At 35.6% G+C, this 19,644-nt stretch overlaps 1 protein-coding gene across 1 annotated transcript; it reads left to right on the top strand.

Annotated features, from left to right (window-relative positions):
- Positions 1–65: 65 nt before the first annotated feature.
- Positions 66–18,746, top strand: LOC129743094 (uncharacterized). The gene is made up of 2 exons (XM_055735046.1): positions 66–230; positions 17,991–18,746. The coding sequence occupies exons 1-2, from the start codon at positions 66–68 to the stop codon at positions 18,744–18,746; spliced, it is 921 nt and encodes a 306-aa protein (XP_055591021.1).
- Positions 18,747–19,644: the final 898 nt, after the last annotated feature.

The raw sequence follows: 19,644 nt of genomic DNA, 5'->3' as shown, positions 1-19,644 counted from the left end.
GTAGCGGAACCACGCAGCAACCCTCAACCGGAAGTCTGGCTCGGGGAAGTGTTGTGGCTTCACCGATGCCCGGAGGTGCCAGTGCTAGCAATCGTAGTGTTATTGGGGGTTTCGCGGGAGCTGGTTCGACCCCGTCTGGGACGATGGGAGGTCGATCGACGAAACGGATACGGAACGAGTTCGGCGAAAACGTGAATGCCATTTTGACCGATTTGGATGAGGAGACGGAAGTGAGGAAGTGGCGGTACAAGCTTTCAAATGATCATTTCTAAAATGTGGCATCTCGTAGTTGAGTAGGGTCAATTCAGTGCTAAGAAGTAAGATGTAGGATTTATGTGTGATTTTAGCTGTATATTGTAGATTTAATGTATATTGAACAATAAAAACTTATTTTATTTTTTAAGCATTTCGACTAATTTGAGGGCATTCAATCCCAACTACTTTCTTTCTTCAACTTTAGCTCATCTGCTGCAAATTTAGTCAAATCTTATCTTAGTGAACGCTGTGCAGGTCACACCTTTGTCTGCTGCGGCTTAACTTACCGTGGGAAAAGCACGTCTTGCCGGTCCGGCGTCTAAAATGCGAAAGAGGACGAGTTCGGTCGAATGTCACTCTCGTGGTCTGTTTGGTCCATTAGTGTGCGTGTGTCGTATGAGGAATATGTTGCAGGGTTCGATGTCATGTTTATGTCACAGCAGGGGTGTATCGCATCCACACAAACGCAAACAAGCCGTATTACATTCCAATATCTTTTCAAATTGTACCACTATTACTTCTGGTGTACCACAAGGATCTGTTCTTGGCCGCCTTTTATTTTTCCTTTTTATAAATGACCTTCCTTCGGTACTCGAAAGCTGTAAAGTTCACTTGTTTGCTGACGACGTTCAAATTTATCTTTGCAATACGGGTGAATACAATCGTGTTTAATTAGCTAATAAAATAAATAAAGATTTAGCTAAACTTGCAGAGTGGTCTGCCAATAACGTTTTAGCGATCAACGCATCCAAAACCAATCATTTTTTCTAGAAGCAAGTCCGATTTAGAGCCACCGAGTTTAGTCATAAATGGAGACCTTATTAAATTCTCTGATAGGGTCAACAATCTTGGAGTCATTTTTGATAAAAATCTCATTTGGAACTTATAAATTAGGCAGCAGATTTCTAAAATTTACGCTACTCTGAAAAGATTAAATATCAGCACTAGACACTTAGATTCCAACACCAAGCTTAAACTGTTCAACATTTTTTTACTACCACATTTTATATACCTACAGTTGTTTCGTTTTTTCAAACGGTAATTTTTCACCCTTGGACCGCATGAGAATAGCTCTGAATGCATGCGTAAGATACAGTACCGTTCATAATTGTATAGAAATTGGAAGTAAGCGCACTGTCACTTCGACTTTGAACTTCCATAACTTTTTACTCTGATGAAATTTTTTGATCAAATTTTTTGCGTTAGATAGATCAACTATCACACTATTATAACACAAAATTTGAGCTTTCTGGAGTTTGTTTGGCCTGATAAACAGTAATTCTACGAAAATCGGACTTTTTGGCCTTTTCTCATTCAAACTGCAATATCTCTGAAACTACGCTACATTTTATGTTGAAATTTTGCACAGTGATTGTTGAAATATGAAGCTAGCATGTGTGAAGTTTTCGAAAAGTTCTATTGATGAGATCAAAAGTTACACGAGGTGCAATATTTCAGGCATGAACCTTGAAATGCGATTTCTATACGCTTGCTTCCAATTTCTATACAATTATGAACGGTACTGTATGTCTACAGTCCGATCGTTTTTCCAGTGTAACTTATCTTCAGAAAAACCTACTTGGTTGCGGTTATTCCAATTTTTATAAATTTCGCAATTGTATATAAATTTTTAAAATCGTTAGCAGTAAAAAACCACCCTATTTATATTCTTTGTTGACCCCCTTGCGCAGTGTACTTTCCTCTCGTTTTCTCATTCCACATCATACTTCATTGTATTACAGTAATTCTTTCATTGTTAGAGGTATTAAAAACTGGAACCAGCTCCCAATGCAATTAAAATTGAATTTCTCTCAAAACAGATTCAAAGAGCCCTTACTGACTGTCGTACTTTTAGTATGATTCGCGTGTGTTCACAATGTCGAAATAGTATTTTGATATTCTTTCAACATTTTGTTTATAACACTGACGACACAACAACCATTCTTCCCAAAACTCGTTTACTGATTCCTAATAATCACTCTTAAATTTAAGTAGCAGTTCAATAGCAGTTCAATTGTAGATAAAACTGTAAAGGGATTTCAAACGCATTGTAAAATTAGATAACTGTTAGTTACTAGGACGGAGTCTACTGGAAACCAATTGCTTTTTTTTTAAAAAAAAACCGTGAACCTGAGATCAACTATTTTTAAAAACACTCTGTACAAAGTAAACAAAAGAAGGTGTATTTTAAAAATACTGTACGCTCTTGTCTACATTTAAAATCTGACTCACAGACCTTAAATTATTATAACGATAGCTTTCAAAAAGCATTTAACACTTTTTTAAATATTTTTAAACAGTCAATAAAAACAATTTTTTTTTGGTTAAATTTTTTGAATCGATTATCCGTTAAATTCGATTATCAGTTCTGAATAAAATTGGGCTGAATAGAGTTCGGCATGTAGTATGTTTTTTTAAGAAGCAAGAAGCCTCGAGTAGAGTGGCTCACTCGTCCCGAGTAACACTGATTGTTTCATAAGATTCTCCAGGCCGCTTATAAAACTTGAAGTTGGTCTTGTAGCCGGTTATAAAAGCTTAAATGTGACTTGGGGTTCTTTTTTATTCTTTTAAGAATTACCTGAAAACTGTTTGTTATTTCGCGCTTGGTCTGGACTTCCGTAATAAAACCTACAATACTTTATTTTGTGTTTTCATGTTTTCCGAAATTTAAAATATTCAACATTCTATGTTATTTATGAATGTGCAAAAATCCCTGAAAATATGTGTTTTCTAGATAGAATCGAAGCTCTAAGTGCGCTTCTAAGTGAACTTTTTTAGCCAACCCTGAGAAAAGAAATTTTTTAACTGGAACTGTTTTCGGAGCGATCAAATGGAACTTGCAAATCGAAAAATCCAAGCTGGAAATCTGCTTCCGGATTGCGTCAAAAGTAGTTTTTTTTCCGGTTGTTTTTTTATATAAAGCCCGGTGGGATTTTTTTCAGATCCCGATGTGTTACAGATTGAGTGCAAACTCAAACGCCGTCGACCCCTGAAATGGGTTGACACGATCATGGTTTAATACCGACAAAAACGTAGCTCAAAAAAGTGAAGCTCGGAGATGAGAGTTACTTCGTTTGCTAGAGACTTGGGTAAGTTGCAACGTACGCTCGGCTTGCGGAAAATGAATGTCACTCTTGCAGACGACCCAACGAGATCGGAATTAGGTCGAAAGCCAGTACTCTTGGTAGGTGTTCCGGATCGTCCTAAATATTAAAAGGTTCTTCATAAGTGGACTGTAAACACTTTTGGAACGATCTGGGGAACACTTCTGTCGTACTTTTAGTATGATTCGCGTGTGTTCACAATGTCGAAATAGTATTTTGATATTCTTTCAACATTTTGTTTATAACACTGACGACACAACAACCATTCTTCCCAAAACTCGTTTACTGATTGATCTTTTTTTTTTCATCCTCTGGAATGCACGCTTAACATCGTTTACTTTTTTTTCTTTAAATATTACTCATCGAATTTATTTGCAGACATTACGCTGGTTCAAAATTATTCCTTTTTTTTCAATTTGAAGTCTTTAATTATAATTATTTATTTTTAAATTATTTTGAATTATTTTAATCTCATCCATTCATTTCCTATATTCACCACATTACTACCCGCCTCTACTCTTGAAGTGTTTATGCTAGTAATAACTTGTTTGGGTTTTTTTTAGCATTTGAAAATAATTAAATATGCTAGAAAATTAATATTATAGCAACTACTAAAGTAGTTACTAGCTCTTCCTTAATATTTTTTTATGGGTCATTCTATTCCAGTTGTCGGCACCACTGGCAGCATTGGTTAGGTTGTCAACAACCAGCACCGTGTATGACGACCTTTTTTCTTGTTGGGATAACCATCTTGTTTTTATTTCCCCGGCTTTTGTGCGCGTCTTGTTTGAGCAAGTAATAAGTGATTTGTTTGTCGTGAAATTAAGGCTTTTTTCGGTGATTTCCCGCAGGAAAGGTCCCAAGTAACAATTTTAGCTTTATTATGGTCAGCAAAATGTCGTTTGGACCATAGCATTAATCTTCATAAAAAGCTAAAGCACATTCTATAACATCACCTGGACTCTAATAAAGCCAAAATCAGGCTATTTGGCCCTATCCTAGTAACGTCATCATGACCAATCATTGTTAGTCATCAATATTGGTCACCAAAGCTTTTAAAAAGCTATTATAAAACATGTTAGAAATTTTTGTTTTTTTCGGTTCTGTGAGTTCTCGGAGTTTTTTTTTTATTTTTTCCAGCACCCGTAATGGTTGATGAATGATGATTGCATTATTCAGATATGATCTGGCAAAATTAATAGCTAAAAAACCAATGTTTTACCCATATAATGATCGTCTTTTCTACTGCCAGTCAAGATTTTAGGTAAAATGTATATGAAATAGTATCTTAAAATAAATGCGCCTCGTCAAATCTGATGGTCAATCACGATGGGATTGATGGAAAAAAGGCCTGAAAAAATATTTTCCAATGCTTGCATTGTGAATCCATCAACATGGCGTCATTTTGTACCCTTCGATTTTGCAACCAACATGGCGTGAGTCAATTCATAGTTTTATTATGGTTTAATAATGACCCCAAAAAAAGCTACGATTTGACGTTTCTCTCGCAAGCCAACCAATTACACGCTAAGGTTGAGTTCCTCATTTCTGAGTTGTTAATCATTAGTACAGTAAATGAGGACAGACTTTTGGAATGAAAAGGGATTGGTTTTCAATGACCCGTGGAATAAATCATGAGTTGAAGTCAAATTTCGTTGTCTGACGCCATCTTGAAATCCAAGATGGCGGCTTCCGCTGAACTTTAAAATGGTGTAAATGACTTGAAATCGCATGAAACCCCAACAAAATGGGTATCGGGTGAAAGGGCTAAACGAGTAGAAGTCGAATTTCGCTATCCGACGCCATCTTGAAATCCAAGATGGCGGCATCCGCTCAACTTTTAATGATTAATGCTGACAAAAAGTAGCATTAAACCACCACTATACGAGTATTGAATGAAAAGGCCAAGCTAGAAGATGTCGATTTTTTTCTTTCCGACGCCATCTTGGAATCCAAGATGGCAGCTTCCACTGAATTTAAAATGCTGTTAATCAATGAAAATCGCTTGAACACAACTTTTTTTCACGTAATACTACATTAAAACTACTATTTTAAAACAATTTAGATCATTTTAAATCACTTTTATTATTTTTTCATTATGTTTCTAATGCATTTAGAACTTTTCTTGTTTTGTTTCTAGTTTTTGATTTTTTTGCCATTTATGTAATTCTTTTATTCCTATCATGCTATTATGTCTAAATTGTATTGGTCTTATTCTAGCGAAAACTATAAGGTTATGTTGTTTCTGTTAACCGTATGATTTTGGCACATGTGCCAAATTCGATGTTGCCAAAATCGAATGTTGCCAAAAAAGAACGGGGTCTGTATTGTGGTGGTTTTTGTGGGATTTTCAGTCACTTACAGATTTTCAGAGAAACGCGAAAAGAGATATTTGACTTCTATCATTTAGCCTTAGCACCCAATACAATATATTTGGGAGTTTTATGCTATTTTCATTCATTTACAGTATTTTTGAGTTCAGCTGAAGCCACCATCCTGGATTTCAAGATAGCGTCAGAATGCAAAAATAAACTTTTTATAGCTTATCCCAATTGACAAATACCCATATTTTGGAGGTTTCATGCGATATTCAATGATTTAGAGAATTTTTTAAGTTTATAGAAAGCTGCCATCTTGGATTTCAAGATGGCGTAAGATAGCAATATTCGACTTTTACTCGTTAAGCCCTTTCACCCATTACCAATTTGGGTTTCATGTCATTTTAAGTCATTCACTACATTTTAAAGTTTAGCGGAAGCCGCCATCTTGGATTTTAAGATGGCATAAGATAGCGTAATTCAACTTCTACCGGTTGATTTCTTTCAACTTATACCCCTATAATATAGGTTTTATGCGATTTTCAGTCATTTACAGTATTTTTAAGTTGAGTGGTATCTTAAATCCAAGATGGCTGCTACCACTCAACTTAAAAATACTGTAAATGACTGAAAATCGCATAAAACCTATATTATAGGGGTATAAGTTAAAAGAAATCAACCGGTAGAAGTTGAATTACGCTATCTTACGCCATCTTGAAATCCAAGATGGCGGCAGATAGCGTAAGATAGCCATCTTGAAATCCAAGATGGCGGAAGATAGCGTAATTCAACTTCTACCGGTTGATTTCTTTTAACTTATACCCCTATAATATAGGTTTTATGCGATTTTCAGTCATTTACAGTATTTTTAAGTTGAGTGGTAGCCGCCATCTTGGATTTAAGATGGCGACGGGCAACGAAATTTGACTTCTACTCGTTTATTACTTTTACCTTTAACCATATTGTGAAGGTTTCACGATATTTTCAGTAATTTACAGCTTAGAAAATAAAAGCGGAAGCCGCCATCTTGAATTAATGATGGCGTCAAGCATTTTTTTCCTACTATTTGGGCCCTTTCACTCAATACTCATATTGTAAAGATAGTCATACCACTTTCGGTGATTTCAAGTTTTCAAAGATGTATTTTTTTAATTTAAACTCAAAACCAACACGCATAACTTACCAAAAATGTGTAAAAATGGGAGTTCCAATTCAAATATGTGCTATCTAATCTGAGCGTGTCCTGTTTTGACATTTTGATCGAGAACTGTCACTAAGTTTTATGGCGGTTTAATAATCAGGCACTGAGTGCTATTATAGAACATGCAAAAGAAAGCTTGGAGCAAACTTCTAAGTTTGTGTTTTATTATAGTTTAATAAAAGCATTCATAACTCTTTCAAAATAACTAAAACAGTATGTTTAATAAAAGTTTTATTAGCGTTTTCAAAACCATCTGAAAACATATGGTCGAAAAAAAATATAAACATTTTGCATGACCATAATAAAACCGTCATAAAACGACCCAAGTAACAATTTTAGCTTTATTATGGTCAGCAAAATATCGTTTGGACTATCGCATTAATCTTCATAAAAAGCTAAAGCGCATTCTATAACATCACCTGGACTCTTATAAAGCCAAAATCAGGCTATTTGGCCCTACCCTAGAAACGTCATCAAGACATATATTTGTTAGTCATCAATGTTGGTCCCCAAAGCTTTTAAAAAGCTATTATAAAATGTTAGAAATTTTTGTTTTTTTCGGTTCTGTCAGTTCTCGGAGTTTTTTTTTTATTTTTTCCAGCAACCGTAATGGTTGATGAATGATGATTGCATTATTCAGATATGATCTGGTAAAATTAATAGCTAAAAAAAACAATGTTTTAACCATATATTGAGCTTCTTTTCTACTGCCAGTAAAGATTTTAGGTAAAATGTATATGAAATAGTATCTTAAAATAAATGCGCCTCGTCAAATCTGATGGTCAATCATGACGGAATTTATGGAAAAAGGCCTGAAAAAAATTTTTCCAATGCTTGCATTGTGAATCCATCAACATGGCGTCATTTTGTGCCCTTCGATTTTGCAACCAACATGGCGTGAGTCAATTCATAGTTTTATTATGGTTTAATGATGACCCCAAAAAAAGCTACGATTTGACGTTTCTCTCGCAAGCCAACCAATTACACGCTAAGGTTGAGTTCCTCATTTCTGAGTTGTTAATCATTAGTACAGTAAATGAGGACAGACTTTTTGAATGAAAAGGGATTGGTTTTGAATGACCCGTGGAATAAATCATGAATTGAAGTCAAATTTCGTTGTCTGACGCCATCTTGAAATCCAAGATGGCGGCTTCCTCTGAACTTTAAAATGGTGTAAATGACTTGAAATCGCATGAAACCCCAACAAAATGGGTATCGGGTGAAAGGGCTAAACGAGTAGAAGTTGAATTTCGCTATCAGACGCCATCTTGAAATCCAAGATGGCGGCATCCGCTCAACTTTTAATGCTTAATGCTGACAAAAAGTCGCATTAAACAACCACTATACGGGTATTGGGTGAAAGGGCTAAACTAGAAGTCGATTTTTTTCTTTCCGACGCCATCTTGAAATCCAAGATGGCAGCTTCTACTGAATTTAAAATACTGTTAATCAATGAAAATCGCTTAAACACTACTTTTTTCACGTAATACTATATTAAAACTACTATTTTAAGACAATTTAGATCATTTTAAATCACTTTTATTATTTTTTCATTATGTTTCTAATGCATTTAGCACTTTTCTTGTTTTGTTTATAGTTTTTGTTTTTTTTTGCCATTTATGTAATTCTATAATTCCTATCATGCTATTATGTTTAAATTGTATTGGTCTTATTCTTGCGAAAACTATAAGGTTATGTTGTTTCTGTTAACCGTCTGATTTAGGCACATGTGCCAAATTCGATGTTGCCAAAATCGAATGTTGCCAAAATCGAATGTTGCCAAAAACGAACGGGGTCTGTATTGTGGTGGTTTTTGTGGGATTTTCACTCACTTACAAATTTTCAGAGAAACGCGAAAACAGATATTTGACTTCTATCATTTAGCCTTAGCACCCAATACAATATATTTGGGAGTTTCATGCTGTTTTCATTCATTTACAGTATTTTTAAGTTCAGCTGAAGCCACCATCTTGGATTTCAAGATAGCGTCAGAATGCGAAAATAAACTTTTTATAGCTTATCCCAATTGACAAACACCCATATTTTGGAGGTTTCATGCGATATTCAATGATTTAGAGCATTTTTAAAGTTTATAGAAAGCTGCCATCTTGGATTTCAAGATGGCGTAAGATAGCAATATTCGACTTCTACTCGTTAAGCCCTTCCACCCACTACCACCTGGGTTTCATGTCATTTTAAGTCATTTACTACATTTTAAAGTTTAGCGGAAGCCGCCATCTTGGATTTCAAGATGGCGTCAGATAGCGAAATTCAACTTCTACCGGTTGATTTCTTTCAACTTTACCCCTATAATATAGGTTTAATACGATTTTCAGTCATTTACAGTATTTTCAAGTTGAGTGGTAGCCGCCATCTTGGATTTAAGATGGCGACGAGCAACGAAATTTGACTTCTACTCTTATTCTACTCTCTTATTACTTTCACCTAATAACCATATTGTGAAGGTTTCACGATATTTTCAGTAATTTACAGCTTTGAAAATAAAAGCGGAAGCCGCCATCTTGAATTAATGATGGCGTCAAGCAACAATTTTTTTCCTACTATTTGGGCCCTTTCACTCAATACTCATATTGTAAAGATATTCATACCACTTTCGGTGATTTCAAGTTTTCAAAGATGTATTTTTTTAATTATAACTCAAAACCAACACGCATAACTTACCAAAAATGTGTAAAAATGGGAGTTCCAATTCAAATATGTGCTATCTAATCTGAGCGTGTCCTGTTTTGACATCTTGATCGAGAACTGTCACTAAGTTTTATGGCGGTTTAATAATCATGCACTGAGTGCTATTATAAAACATGCAAAAGAAAGCTTGCAGCAAACTTCTAGGTTTGTGTTTTATTAAAGTTTAAAAAAAGCATTCACAACTCTTTCAAAATAACTAAAACAGCATGTTTAATAAAAGTTTTATTAGCGTTTTCAAAACCATCTGAAAACATATGGTCGAAAAAAAATTATAAGCATTCTGCATGACCGTAATAAAACCGCCATAAAACGAGCTGCACAAAAAAATGCCATAATTAAACCATGATAAAACTTCCTAATGCTAGTTGGCATAATCGGTGTTACTTGGGGAGCTGCACAGAAAAATGCCATAATTAAACCATAATAAAACTTCCTAATGCTAGTTGGCATAATCTGTGTTACTTGGGGTATCACTTGTTGAAGTGCAACAAGACCCAGATTTCTCCAACCGTAAGTTGCTCCTTTTATGAAATCTGACGAAAGCTAATAAGCAGTTAATATTCGTACAGTGATCCCACCATTCCGAACCACCGATACTTTGCCAGGTAGATTAATTAGTGCCTCGTTTAATGTAAGTTGTCTTTGATACTTGATTGTTAGGATAGAATTTCGCTAATTATCGATTGTTGAAACAGTGATACCGTTCCGATACCACTCGATTTCGGCAGCACTCGACGAATTGCCTGATAGAATTCAGAGCATAGCTAACCGTAAGTTCTTTTTACTTTATCTAACTGAAAGTGAAATTCGAATCTTAATACAGTTATTTGTTCCATGTTAGTGATTTCCGTATTCTGGCTCGGATAGACCCGGGTTCGAAAGCAATCGAGTAGCGAAGCACAGGCGACATTCTCGCACTAAAATGTAAGCTAGATTTTAATACTTAACCGAAAAATGTAAACTAAAAGTCGAATATTTTTAGCTTTGAAGCTGCGTAATAAAAACACTGCTCTCGAAATTTAGTGTCGAGCCCATTTGAAGTAACACCAGTGAACTATCATTTTATTATTTTCCTAGCCAATGACTGGTAAATAATACCAACAGTAACAAACCAACAAATCATTGAGAATAATCGCTTATCAAATCCAAGCCCCTCATAGAAATGAATGGCAAAACATAGTTAAATCATGTTTTCAATATCTTGATTAAGGAAATTACTTCATTGGATAATCAACAATAGAATAATTAACAAAAAACATGAATCTTATAAGAAATTCATTGACACCCAGTTTTTCATTAATACTCCATTATATTACCACGATACAATCAGAGACATTCTTTTGAATACCGACTAAACTAACATTTCGTATATCAATCATGTTTTAATCAACTCTCAATAAATTTCAATAATTCGATTTTTTCATCGAACTTGGAAAACCCAATAACGGCATTACCGACCAATTTTCAGAATGCCAAATATAAAGCATTTTTAAAGGCCTTGGTATTATAATTCCTATATCCAACCATAAGCTATCATCTTCCATTCTCAGAATTTTAGACTCAGTTTAATGCTTTATCGAGTTGTTATATCCATTATATAGATCAAATTGATTTGTTTGAATCATCCAAATGTTTAATCGAAACTGGATGTGTCATTTAATCATTGTGTCAATATTCTAAATAAATCAGAAAATCCCAAAATCAAGCGAACTTTCAACCATTTTTGATCTTTTACGTCGTTCATCAAATTATAATCTATCATCTTTCGTTTTCGCAGTCTTTCTCCGGAGCTTCATCCTCCATTTACCAATCATAAAAAATTTCTTCTGGATATCAAAGAAATTCTCAGTCAGTTTGTGTCATCCTTTGAATCATTCATCGAATAATAAGCGATCATCTTTCATATTTCGAGTCCTTCTTCGGCGCTTCATAAGGCCATCATCTCGATTTTCTTATAATCATGATTGAATCATCATGGCAATATTCTTAATAAAAAAAAGAATATTTCATCTTAATATCAACCATACTCTTAATAATTTTGAATATTTCTCATCATTTATCGAATTATTAGTTATCCATCATTTTCCGAGTCCTTCGGCGGGGCTAAATCCTTCATTTAAAAGAATCAGAGTCTTTCATCTAAATATCAACCAAACTCTCAAACTTGTTTTTTTTTATTTAAACTATTCGAATCTTTCATCGAACCATAAATCAAAATTCTAAATCAATCATAATTTTTAAAAGTATTCGAAGACTATTAGCAAATATTTGATTTATCGAATATTTTATCAAATACCAAATGTCGGTTTTGTGAAAACGGCTCGGTATACCAATCCGTACATCCAACCATAACCAATCATCTCTTGTTCTCAGATTCTTTAGACGTAGTTAAATGCATCATTGAGTCATCACATCCATTAAATCATTCTCATCAATCGTCGAATCGTAATCTATCGTCTTTTATTCAAATCTCAATGAATTAAAAAAAAAATAACATCCGAGTCTTTCATTGGATCACCAAATCACCATCCGAGTCTTGCATCGGGTCAACAACCTATCATTCAACTCTTTCATCGAGTTCATCATCCGAGTCTTCCATCGAATAAACAACCTATCGAGATCGATCCCTGGTCACGGCATACATAATACACTTTCTATGGACTGGTGGTTTTAGCATTTGTAAGATGCTAGCCATCATATCCTCAAAAGATGTACGCTTAGAATTAAGAAAAAGGAATCTCTTCCAGGAAACATCAAGTTTCATTAAGATCCTGTATGTGTTTGTATTCGTTTTTCAAAACCTATCATCCGAAACTTTCATCGGATCAACATCCTTTCATCTGAGTCTTTCATCATATCACCGAATCACTTATCAGTCATCCGAATCTTTCATCGGAAACAATCATCCGAGTCTTTCATCGGATCAACAACCTATCATTCGAGTCTTACATCGAATTGACCATCCGAGTCTTTCATCGGATAAACAACCTATCATCCGAGTCTTTCATCGGATCAACATCCTTTCATCTGAGTCTTTCATCATATCACCAAATCACTTATCAGTCATCCGAATCTTTCATCGGAAACAATCATCCGAGTCTTTTATCGGATCAACAACCTATCATTCGAGTCTTACATCGAATTGTATTCCGAGTCTTTCATCGGATCACTTAAAATCATCCGAGTCTTTCATCGGATCAACATTCTCTCATCTGAGTCTCATCATCAGATCATTAAATCGCTAATCAGTCATCCGAGTCTTTCATCGGAAACAATCATCCGAGTCTTTCATCGGATCAACATTCTCTCATCTGAGTCTCATCATCAGATCATTAAATCGCTTATCAGTCATCCGAGTCTTTCATCGGAAACAATCATCCGAGTCTTTCATCGGATCAACAACCTATCATCCGGGTCTTAAGCCCGGTTTACAGTTCTTGTGAACTCGAACTCGAACGTGAACGTGAACTCACCACAGTGAAAAAATATTCCGCAGTGAAATGTCAAATCGGTCAAATCTTCAAAATTAGTAAGAGGTTTGTTCAACTGCGGGTAGAAATTGGTTTCGATCGGAAAATGACAGATCATTCAACCAATGTTTTGATCGATACTTGTCGAACCAATGCTCAAATTTAAATTCAAATTTCTCAAAAAAACATATTGTTCTTCTTCAAAACATATTCAGCTTTGAAAACGATTGATTTAATCAAATAATCCCAAAGTTCTTATCTTTGAATACAATGAATTTAAATTGAATTTTATGAATTTAAAGTACTCCTAGAAAGTATTTATCGATCAAGGAGTAACGAGCTTTAGCGATTCGTTTCTTTTGAAAAACTTATTGAAAGGACGTTATGAATATAACTGATAGCCATTTTTTGTTCTTGATTAAAAATTGACAAACAAAAATTTCAAAATTACTTTTAATTAGTGAAACAATTGAAAAGGTTTTTATTTAATTAAAATGCATCAGTACTCTTTTGTTTGTTAATTTTTCTGCTTTTCAGTTCTCCTTAAAACACATTATTTTTGAATGATTTCATAAATTTTCATAATTATTTCCATACCTTTTCTGAAACACACATTTGAACAAAGCGGAATCTATTTTTTTTATTTCAATGGAATCTGGCCATTCGATGATCTTCATGTACATTTATTCGTTGAGAAGCTCTTCCAACAGGTACATTTATTCGTCGAGAAACTCTTCCGACAGGTGCAATTAAATGATGCCCAAGCGGGTTTTAAAGTTAAAAAAAATATCGTATGCGTTTCATTTCAAACTCGTAGTATTTTAAGCCTTTAATTGCCTTCAAATGTGCTTACAAATTAAAAAAAAACTATTTTTTTACGAAGCAAAAATTTTTCCGTCATCGGTGAAATTTTTTTCAGAATGCTCATTGCCATTCGGACGTGAAAATGAACGCGGAATTTATATTCACCACTCTTGTTCGTTTTCCGTTTTCACGTTCGCTCAGTGCGTTTACACTTTGAGCGGAATGTCAGTGAACGCGGAAAAAATATTCCGCAGTGAAAATCGGGGGAATTGAAATAAAATTAAGATTAAAGGGCTTTGAACAAGGAAATCAGTTCAAAACTAATCGTTCAACCATTCCGCATCTATACCACCTAGTTTCGCAGCCATGAAATGCAGCATAGTCGAGTTTTTGAAGAATATAAGTTTTTTCATTTTCACGTTCAAAAGAACTGTAAATGCACCTTTACATCGAATTGTATTCCGAGTTTTTCATCGGATCACTTAAAATCATCCGAGTCTTTCATCGGATCAACAACCTCTCATCTGAGTCTCATCATCAGATCATTAAATCGCTAATCAGTCATCCGAGTCTTTCATCGGTAACAATCATCCGAGTCTTTCATCGGATCAACAACCTATCATCCGAGTCTTTCATCGGATCATGAATCAATGAGTTTTTTTTTCAAAGAATGAAAGTCAACCAATGAACAAACATTTCTTTTTTTTTAATCATACTACAATCTTCGTGTCTCTGAGTCTTTCATCAGATTCCAGGAAAACAGAAAACTTCCGTGCAATAAACTTTAATTGGGCCCACTCGAAACCTGCATTCATCACACTTTCCATTCTGTCAAAGAATTTATCTATGGCATTTCCCAAATTCGCACTTGCCTTTCTGTGCGAACTCTTCTTCTTCAACGTTGTGGAATATTTTCCTCAATAGACGCGCGAAGCCGCCATTTTCGAGTAAAATTATTTTCACTGTATTTATCGGTATTCGTCGAAAATCAGTAACTTACCTGGCGTAAGCCTACCCAACTGCGCCATTATCGTACTTTTAGTATGATTCGCGTGTGTTCACAATGTCGAAATAGTATTTTGATATTCTTTCAACATTTTGTTTATAACACTGACGACACAACAACCATTCTTCCCAAAACTCGTTTACTGATTGATCTTTTTTTTTCATCCTCTGGAATGCACGCTTAACATCGTTTATTTTTTTTTCTTTAAATATTACTCATCGAATTTATTTGCAGACATTACGCTGGTTCAAAATTATTACTTTTTTTTTTTAATTTGAAGTCTTTAATTATAATTATTTATTTTTCAATTATTTTGAATTATTTTAATCTCATCCATTCATTTCCTATATTCACCACACTGACTTTACTCAATAGAAATGAATGAAATATATTCACTAGACAACTTGAATTCCACGCATTGGGAGATTTGGTGCAAGCACTCAATCACTTCAACTCTATCCTAAAGTTAGAATTTCGAAAACTCGTAAATTTTTCAAAAAAATTATTACAAAATTTCCACGACCGAAAAAAACACGCGTTGTCCGTTCAGCACCCGCCTACTCCAATGCGAATCCACAAAGACAAAAAAAATAACAAAAATTTTTAAAATAATAAAACTGACAAAAACAACAAAAATTGCAAAATGACGACAAAATTGAGAAAAATATTAAAAATGACAACAACAAAAATACAAAAATTGAAAAAATTTCGTTTGTTAGCGATTAAGTCCTCTGATTCGGAAAATAGTTACCTTTTTTTGAGATGGATTGTACCCGTTTTGTTTAGCTCAATACAGGTCGACTACACCTCGCTACGAAGTAATTGAGTAACCATTTTGAGATTCACCTTTTTTAGGTGAATTGTGTAGGAAATAATGATGGTTAAATATTAAATATCTAAAGTATATCACTATAACAGTGTAAATTGCAAGCCACAAATAAACTGTGATACACGCTAACTTTTGGCTACCCCTTAAAGGCGTAAAATTGACCCGTTATTGAGAACCTCCATTATCTGTCAAATAAAGGGCCATTTTAACGGATCAATATTACCCCTTATTTCGATCAAGTAGAGAACGCTTCAAAAAGGGTAATCTCAGAACTTAAGGCAATTGTCATTTGATATTTTTTGCGTTTGTCGAACTGTTTTTGTAGAAAGATTGTGGTAAGATTACAAATTTGTAAATATTGCTTTAAATACATTAATCTAATATTATTTTGCTTCAGGTCATAGCAGCTGCAGCAGAGCCCAGTTTCAGATGAATCCAAGGAAAGTAAAATCCGGAGGATTCAACTCAAAACCAAAATGGCTGTGCATGGAAAAATGGATGGTATGTTTAGTGATTTTTTCATTACTATTGAATATTAATTTGAATTTTATTTCAGGGACATTGAATGCACTGCATTTGTCAAATTACCGGTCCCGGATCCCTCATTGAGCCCTGAGATGAATTATCGACGAAAAACTGAAATACTTCTATAAAATTTAAACGAACAAAGGTAAAAAATTATTGTAAAAACCTCTGCAGATCATATTTAAATTTCAATAAATAAAATGAAAACTTATAATGTTGTTTTAATTTGTACCAAGCAAACACATTTTTGAAAGCTCAAGCGTTTTCCCACCACGCGCAAGCGTTTGGAATAAGGGGTAATTTTAATCCGCTACAGGCGTTATTACGTTGAGTACCCCTTAAAGGGTAGTGGGGCTCTACCCGAGAAAACGAGTTCTCCCAGTCTTATTGAATAACGGGTCAAAAGTATTCGTTAAGGGGTAGCCAAAAGTTAGCGTGTATAAATACTTTGTTTGACAGTGTAGAAACGGGATGGCTATCTATGAGAAAGAGAATTCTATCCCTCTTCCGCATCTAACGGACGATCAGATCGACGTTCGAAAACTCGGCATTCTGAAAACGATAGTTGCGGCGTACGGACGTTGTGTCTCGAGAGTTAAAGCACACATTGTGGTGTCGGAAAGTGATTCCAGCAGAGTTTCGGAATTCATTTTATATTGGGTGTAGTCCCGTCGGATCGATTTACGGACGTTGCTTCTCGAGAGTCGAGACATACGTTGTGGTCTCGACTCTCGAGAAGCAACGTCCGTAAATCGATCCGACGGGACTACACCCAATATAAAATGAATTCCGAAACTCTGCTTGAATCACTTTCCGACACCACAATGTGTGCTTTAACTCTCGAGACACAACGTCCGTACGCCGCAACTATCGTTTTCAGAATGCCGAGTTTTCGAACGTCGATCTGATCGTCCGTTAGATGCGGAAGAGGGATAGAATTCTCTTTCTCATAGATAGCCATCCCGTTTCTACACTGTCAAACAAAGTAGCTTCGTTCAATCGCTAGTAAAAATCGGTTTCAACTGGTTTCTGTCAACTGATAGATGTTCAACGAGCCAATGTTTTGGTCGAAACAAGTCGGGTCGTTGTTCAATGGAGCGAGTTGAAACTAGTCGAAACCAATCCAGCTCGGCAGCAGGATTAGTTTCGACTTGGTAGAAATCGGTCGAAGTCAATTGGAAAGAGATAGGTGATCAACTGTCAATCCATTTCTACTTGTTTCGACCCGTTTCGACTAGAGTTGATTGAACAGACATAGTATTTATATCACAGTTTTAGTCTGTTCAATGAAACCTAGTCGAAACGGGTCGAAACAAGTAGAAATGAATCGACAGTTGATCATCTGTCTCTTTCCAATTGACTTCGACCGATTTCTACCAGGTCTAAACGAATCCTGCTGCCGAGCTGGATTGGTTTCGACTAGTTTTTACTTGCTCCATTGAACAACGACCTGACTAGTTTCGACCAAAACATTGGCTCGTTGAACATCTACCAGTTGACAGAAACCAGTTGAAACCGATTTTTACCAACCGTTGAACGAAGCTTTTATTTGTGGCTTGCAATTTACACTGTTATAGTGATATACTTTAGATATTTAATATTTAACCATCCTCTCGATTCCTGGATTCGGTACTGGAGAATTTCTCATTATAGTTGATACGTATTCAAGATTTCTGTCTGTTTGCGAAATGCGTCGGACAGATGCAGATAGCACTAATGCAGCGTTATGCGATGTTTTCAAATTGTGGGGATTACCAAAAATTATACAGAGTGACAACGGGCCACCATTCCAAAGTTCGGCATTCTGCAACTACTGGGAAGAAAAAGCAGTAATGATTCACAAATCAATTCCGTTATGCCCACAATCAAATGGTTGTGTAGAACGTCAGAACCAAGGCATAATCAAAGCCTTGGCTGCTTCGAAAATCGACGGGTCAAACTGGAGAGTCGCCCTTCATAAGTACGTGCACAACCATAACACGTTGATCCCCCACGCAAGACTGAATGTTACCCCGTTTGAATTACTAGTTGGTTGGAAATTCCGCGGAACCTTTCCTTCGCTTTGGCATACGGATAATGTTAAGTCTTTGAACAGAGAAGAAGTAAAAGATCGTGACACGGAAGCCAAATTTACCAGTAAATCATACGCTGACACTCGAAGAGGAGCTAAAGATTCTAATCTGCAAGTTGGAGATAAAGTTCTTCTAGCTCAACAAAAGAAAACCAAAACGGATCCGAACTTCTCGTCCGAATATTACCACATCGTGGCAAAAAACGGCGGAAAAGCAGTTGTTATGAGCAAAAATGGAGTTCAGTATACCAGAAAACTTGATGACTTAAAGAAGGCAAACTTGTTGGATAACACAGATCAAATCCCTAATCCGGAAACTGTTAAAGATGAGACCGAGTTAAATGCTAGTACCGACACAGAGCAACAATCCACTTCGAGAGAACTCAGAAGTCGTAGAGAATTAAAAAAACCTAGCCGTTTCAACGATGAATACGTGTATACAGTGTTCTATTGAATCGACATGTAAGTAATTTTGTTTCGATGGCTAACTCTTACACTGAACCTCGAAAATACCCAAACTTGAGAACTTTCCCCGCCAACCCGAATGAAACTCCCTCCCTACAGGTTTGGCTATTGGTGGCATAGCACAAAGTTAAGCTCTTAAAGGAGAACTCATCCCCCAAAATCTGATACCACAATAAAATGGAAATCAAAATAAAAAAAATATCGCCAGGTACAGGAATCACACCCATACCTGCAATGGCTTTGCGATTACCATCTCAGGATGCTAACCGCTCGACCACCGGAGAGTTGTTGAGAGAGGCAGCTACATCATCGTATATGTGAGACTTTCTGCGAATGAAGCGGGAATAAAAGTTATCCCCCAAAAAAAACAGTTCTTCGCTTTGAACTTACCCCCCAAACCTAAATCTGCCACGATGGAGGTAACAGAATCAGATGCGCTTCCAACCAAAACCCCCCAAAAAAACAGTTCTTCGCTTGAAGGACAAGTTTGGCTTATTGGCAAGCTGTGATTTTTTCACAAACTTAAGTTGTCAATTTTGAACTTAGGTTTGGCGGGTGGCAGTTCTCAAGTTTGGGTATTTTCGATTTTCAGTGTATAGTTTAGTACTCGCTAACTTTCAGCTACTCAGTTCAGAGTGACGGTTACTCAGTTGTCGCCAAAACCGCACTTACTCAGTTCTGACTAAACGGCTTTTACTCAGAACTGACTAACAGCCCTTTTCGCGACAACTGAGTCGGGGTTACTCAGAATGCGCGAATCATTCCGGACCGAATTTTGGCCGTTTCTTTTACGTAGGAATAGTCAAACCCAGATAAATGATTAATAATGTTTATAAAAAGAATAAAAACAGTAAAATATTGTGGAATATAGTATTATATTTTCCAGG

The sequence above is a fragment of the Uranotaenia lowii genome, chromosome 2 (assembly GCF_029784155.1).
Source record: "Uranotaenia lowii strain MFRU-FL chromosome 2, ASM2978415v1, whole genome shotgun sequence".
NCBI lineage: Eukaryota > Metazoa > Arthropoda > Insecta > Diptera > Culicidae > Uranotaenia > Uranotaenia lowii.
This window is presented reverse-complemented; position numbering and strand designations above follow the sequence as displayed.

Coding starts and splice junctions, on each gene's coding strand:
- LOC129743094 (XM_055735046.1), top strand. CDS start 66: ATGCCCGGAGGTGCCAGTGCTAGCAATCGTAGTGTTATTGGGGGTTTC. Junction 231..17,990: donor ATTTGGATGAGGAGACGGAA/GTGAGGAAGTGG, acceptor AAAATTATACAG/AGTGACAACGGGCCACCATT.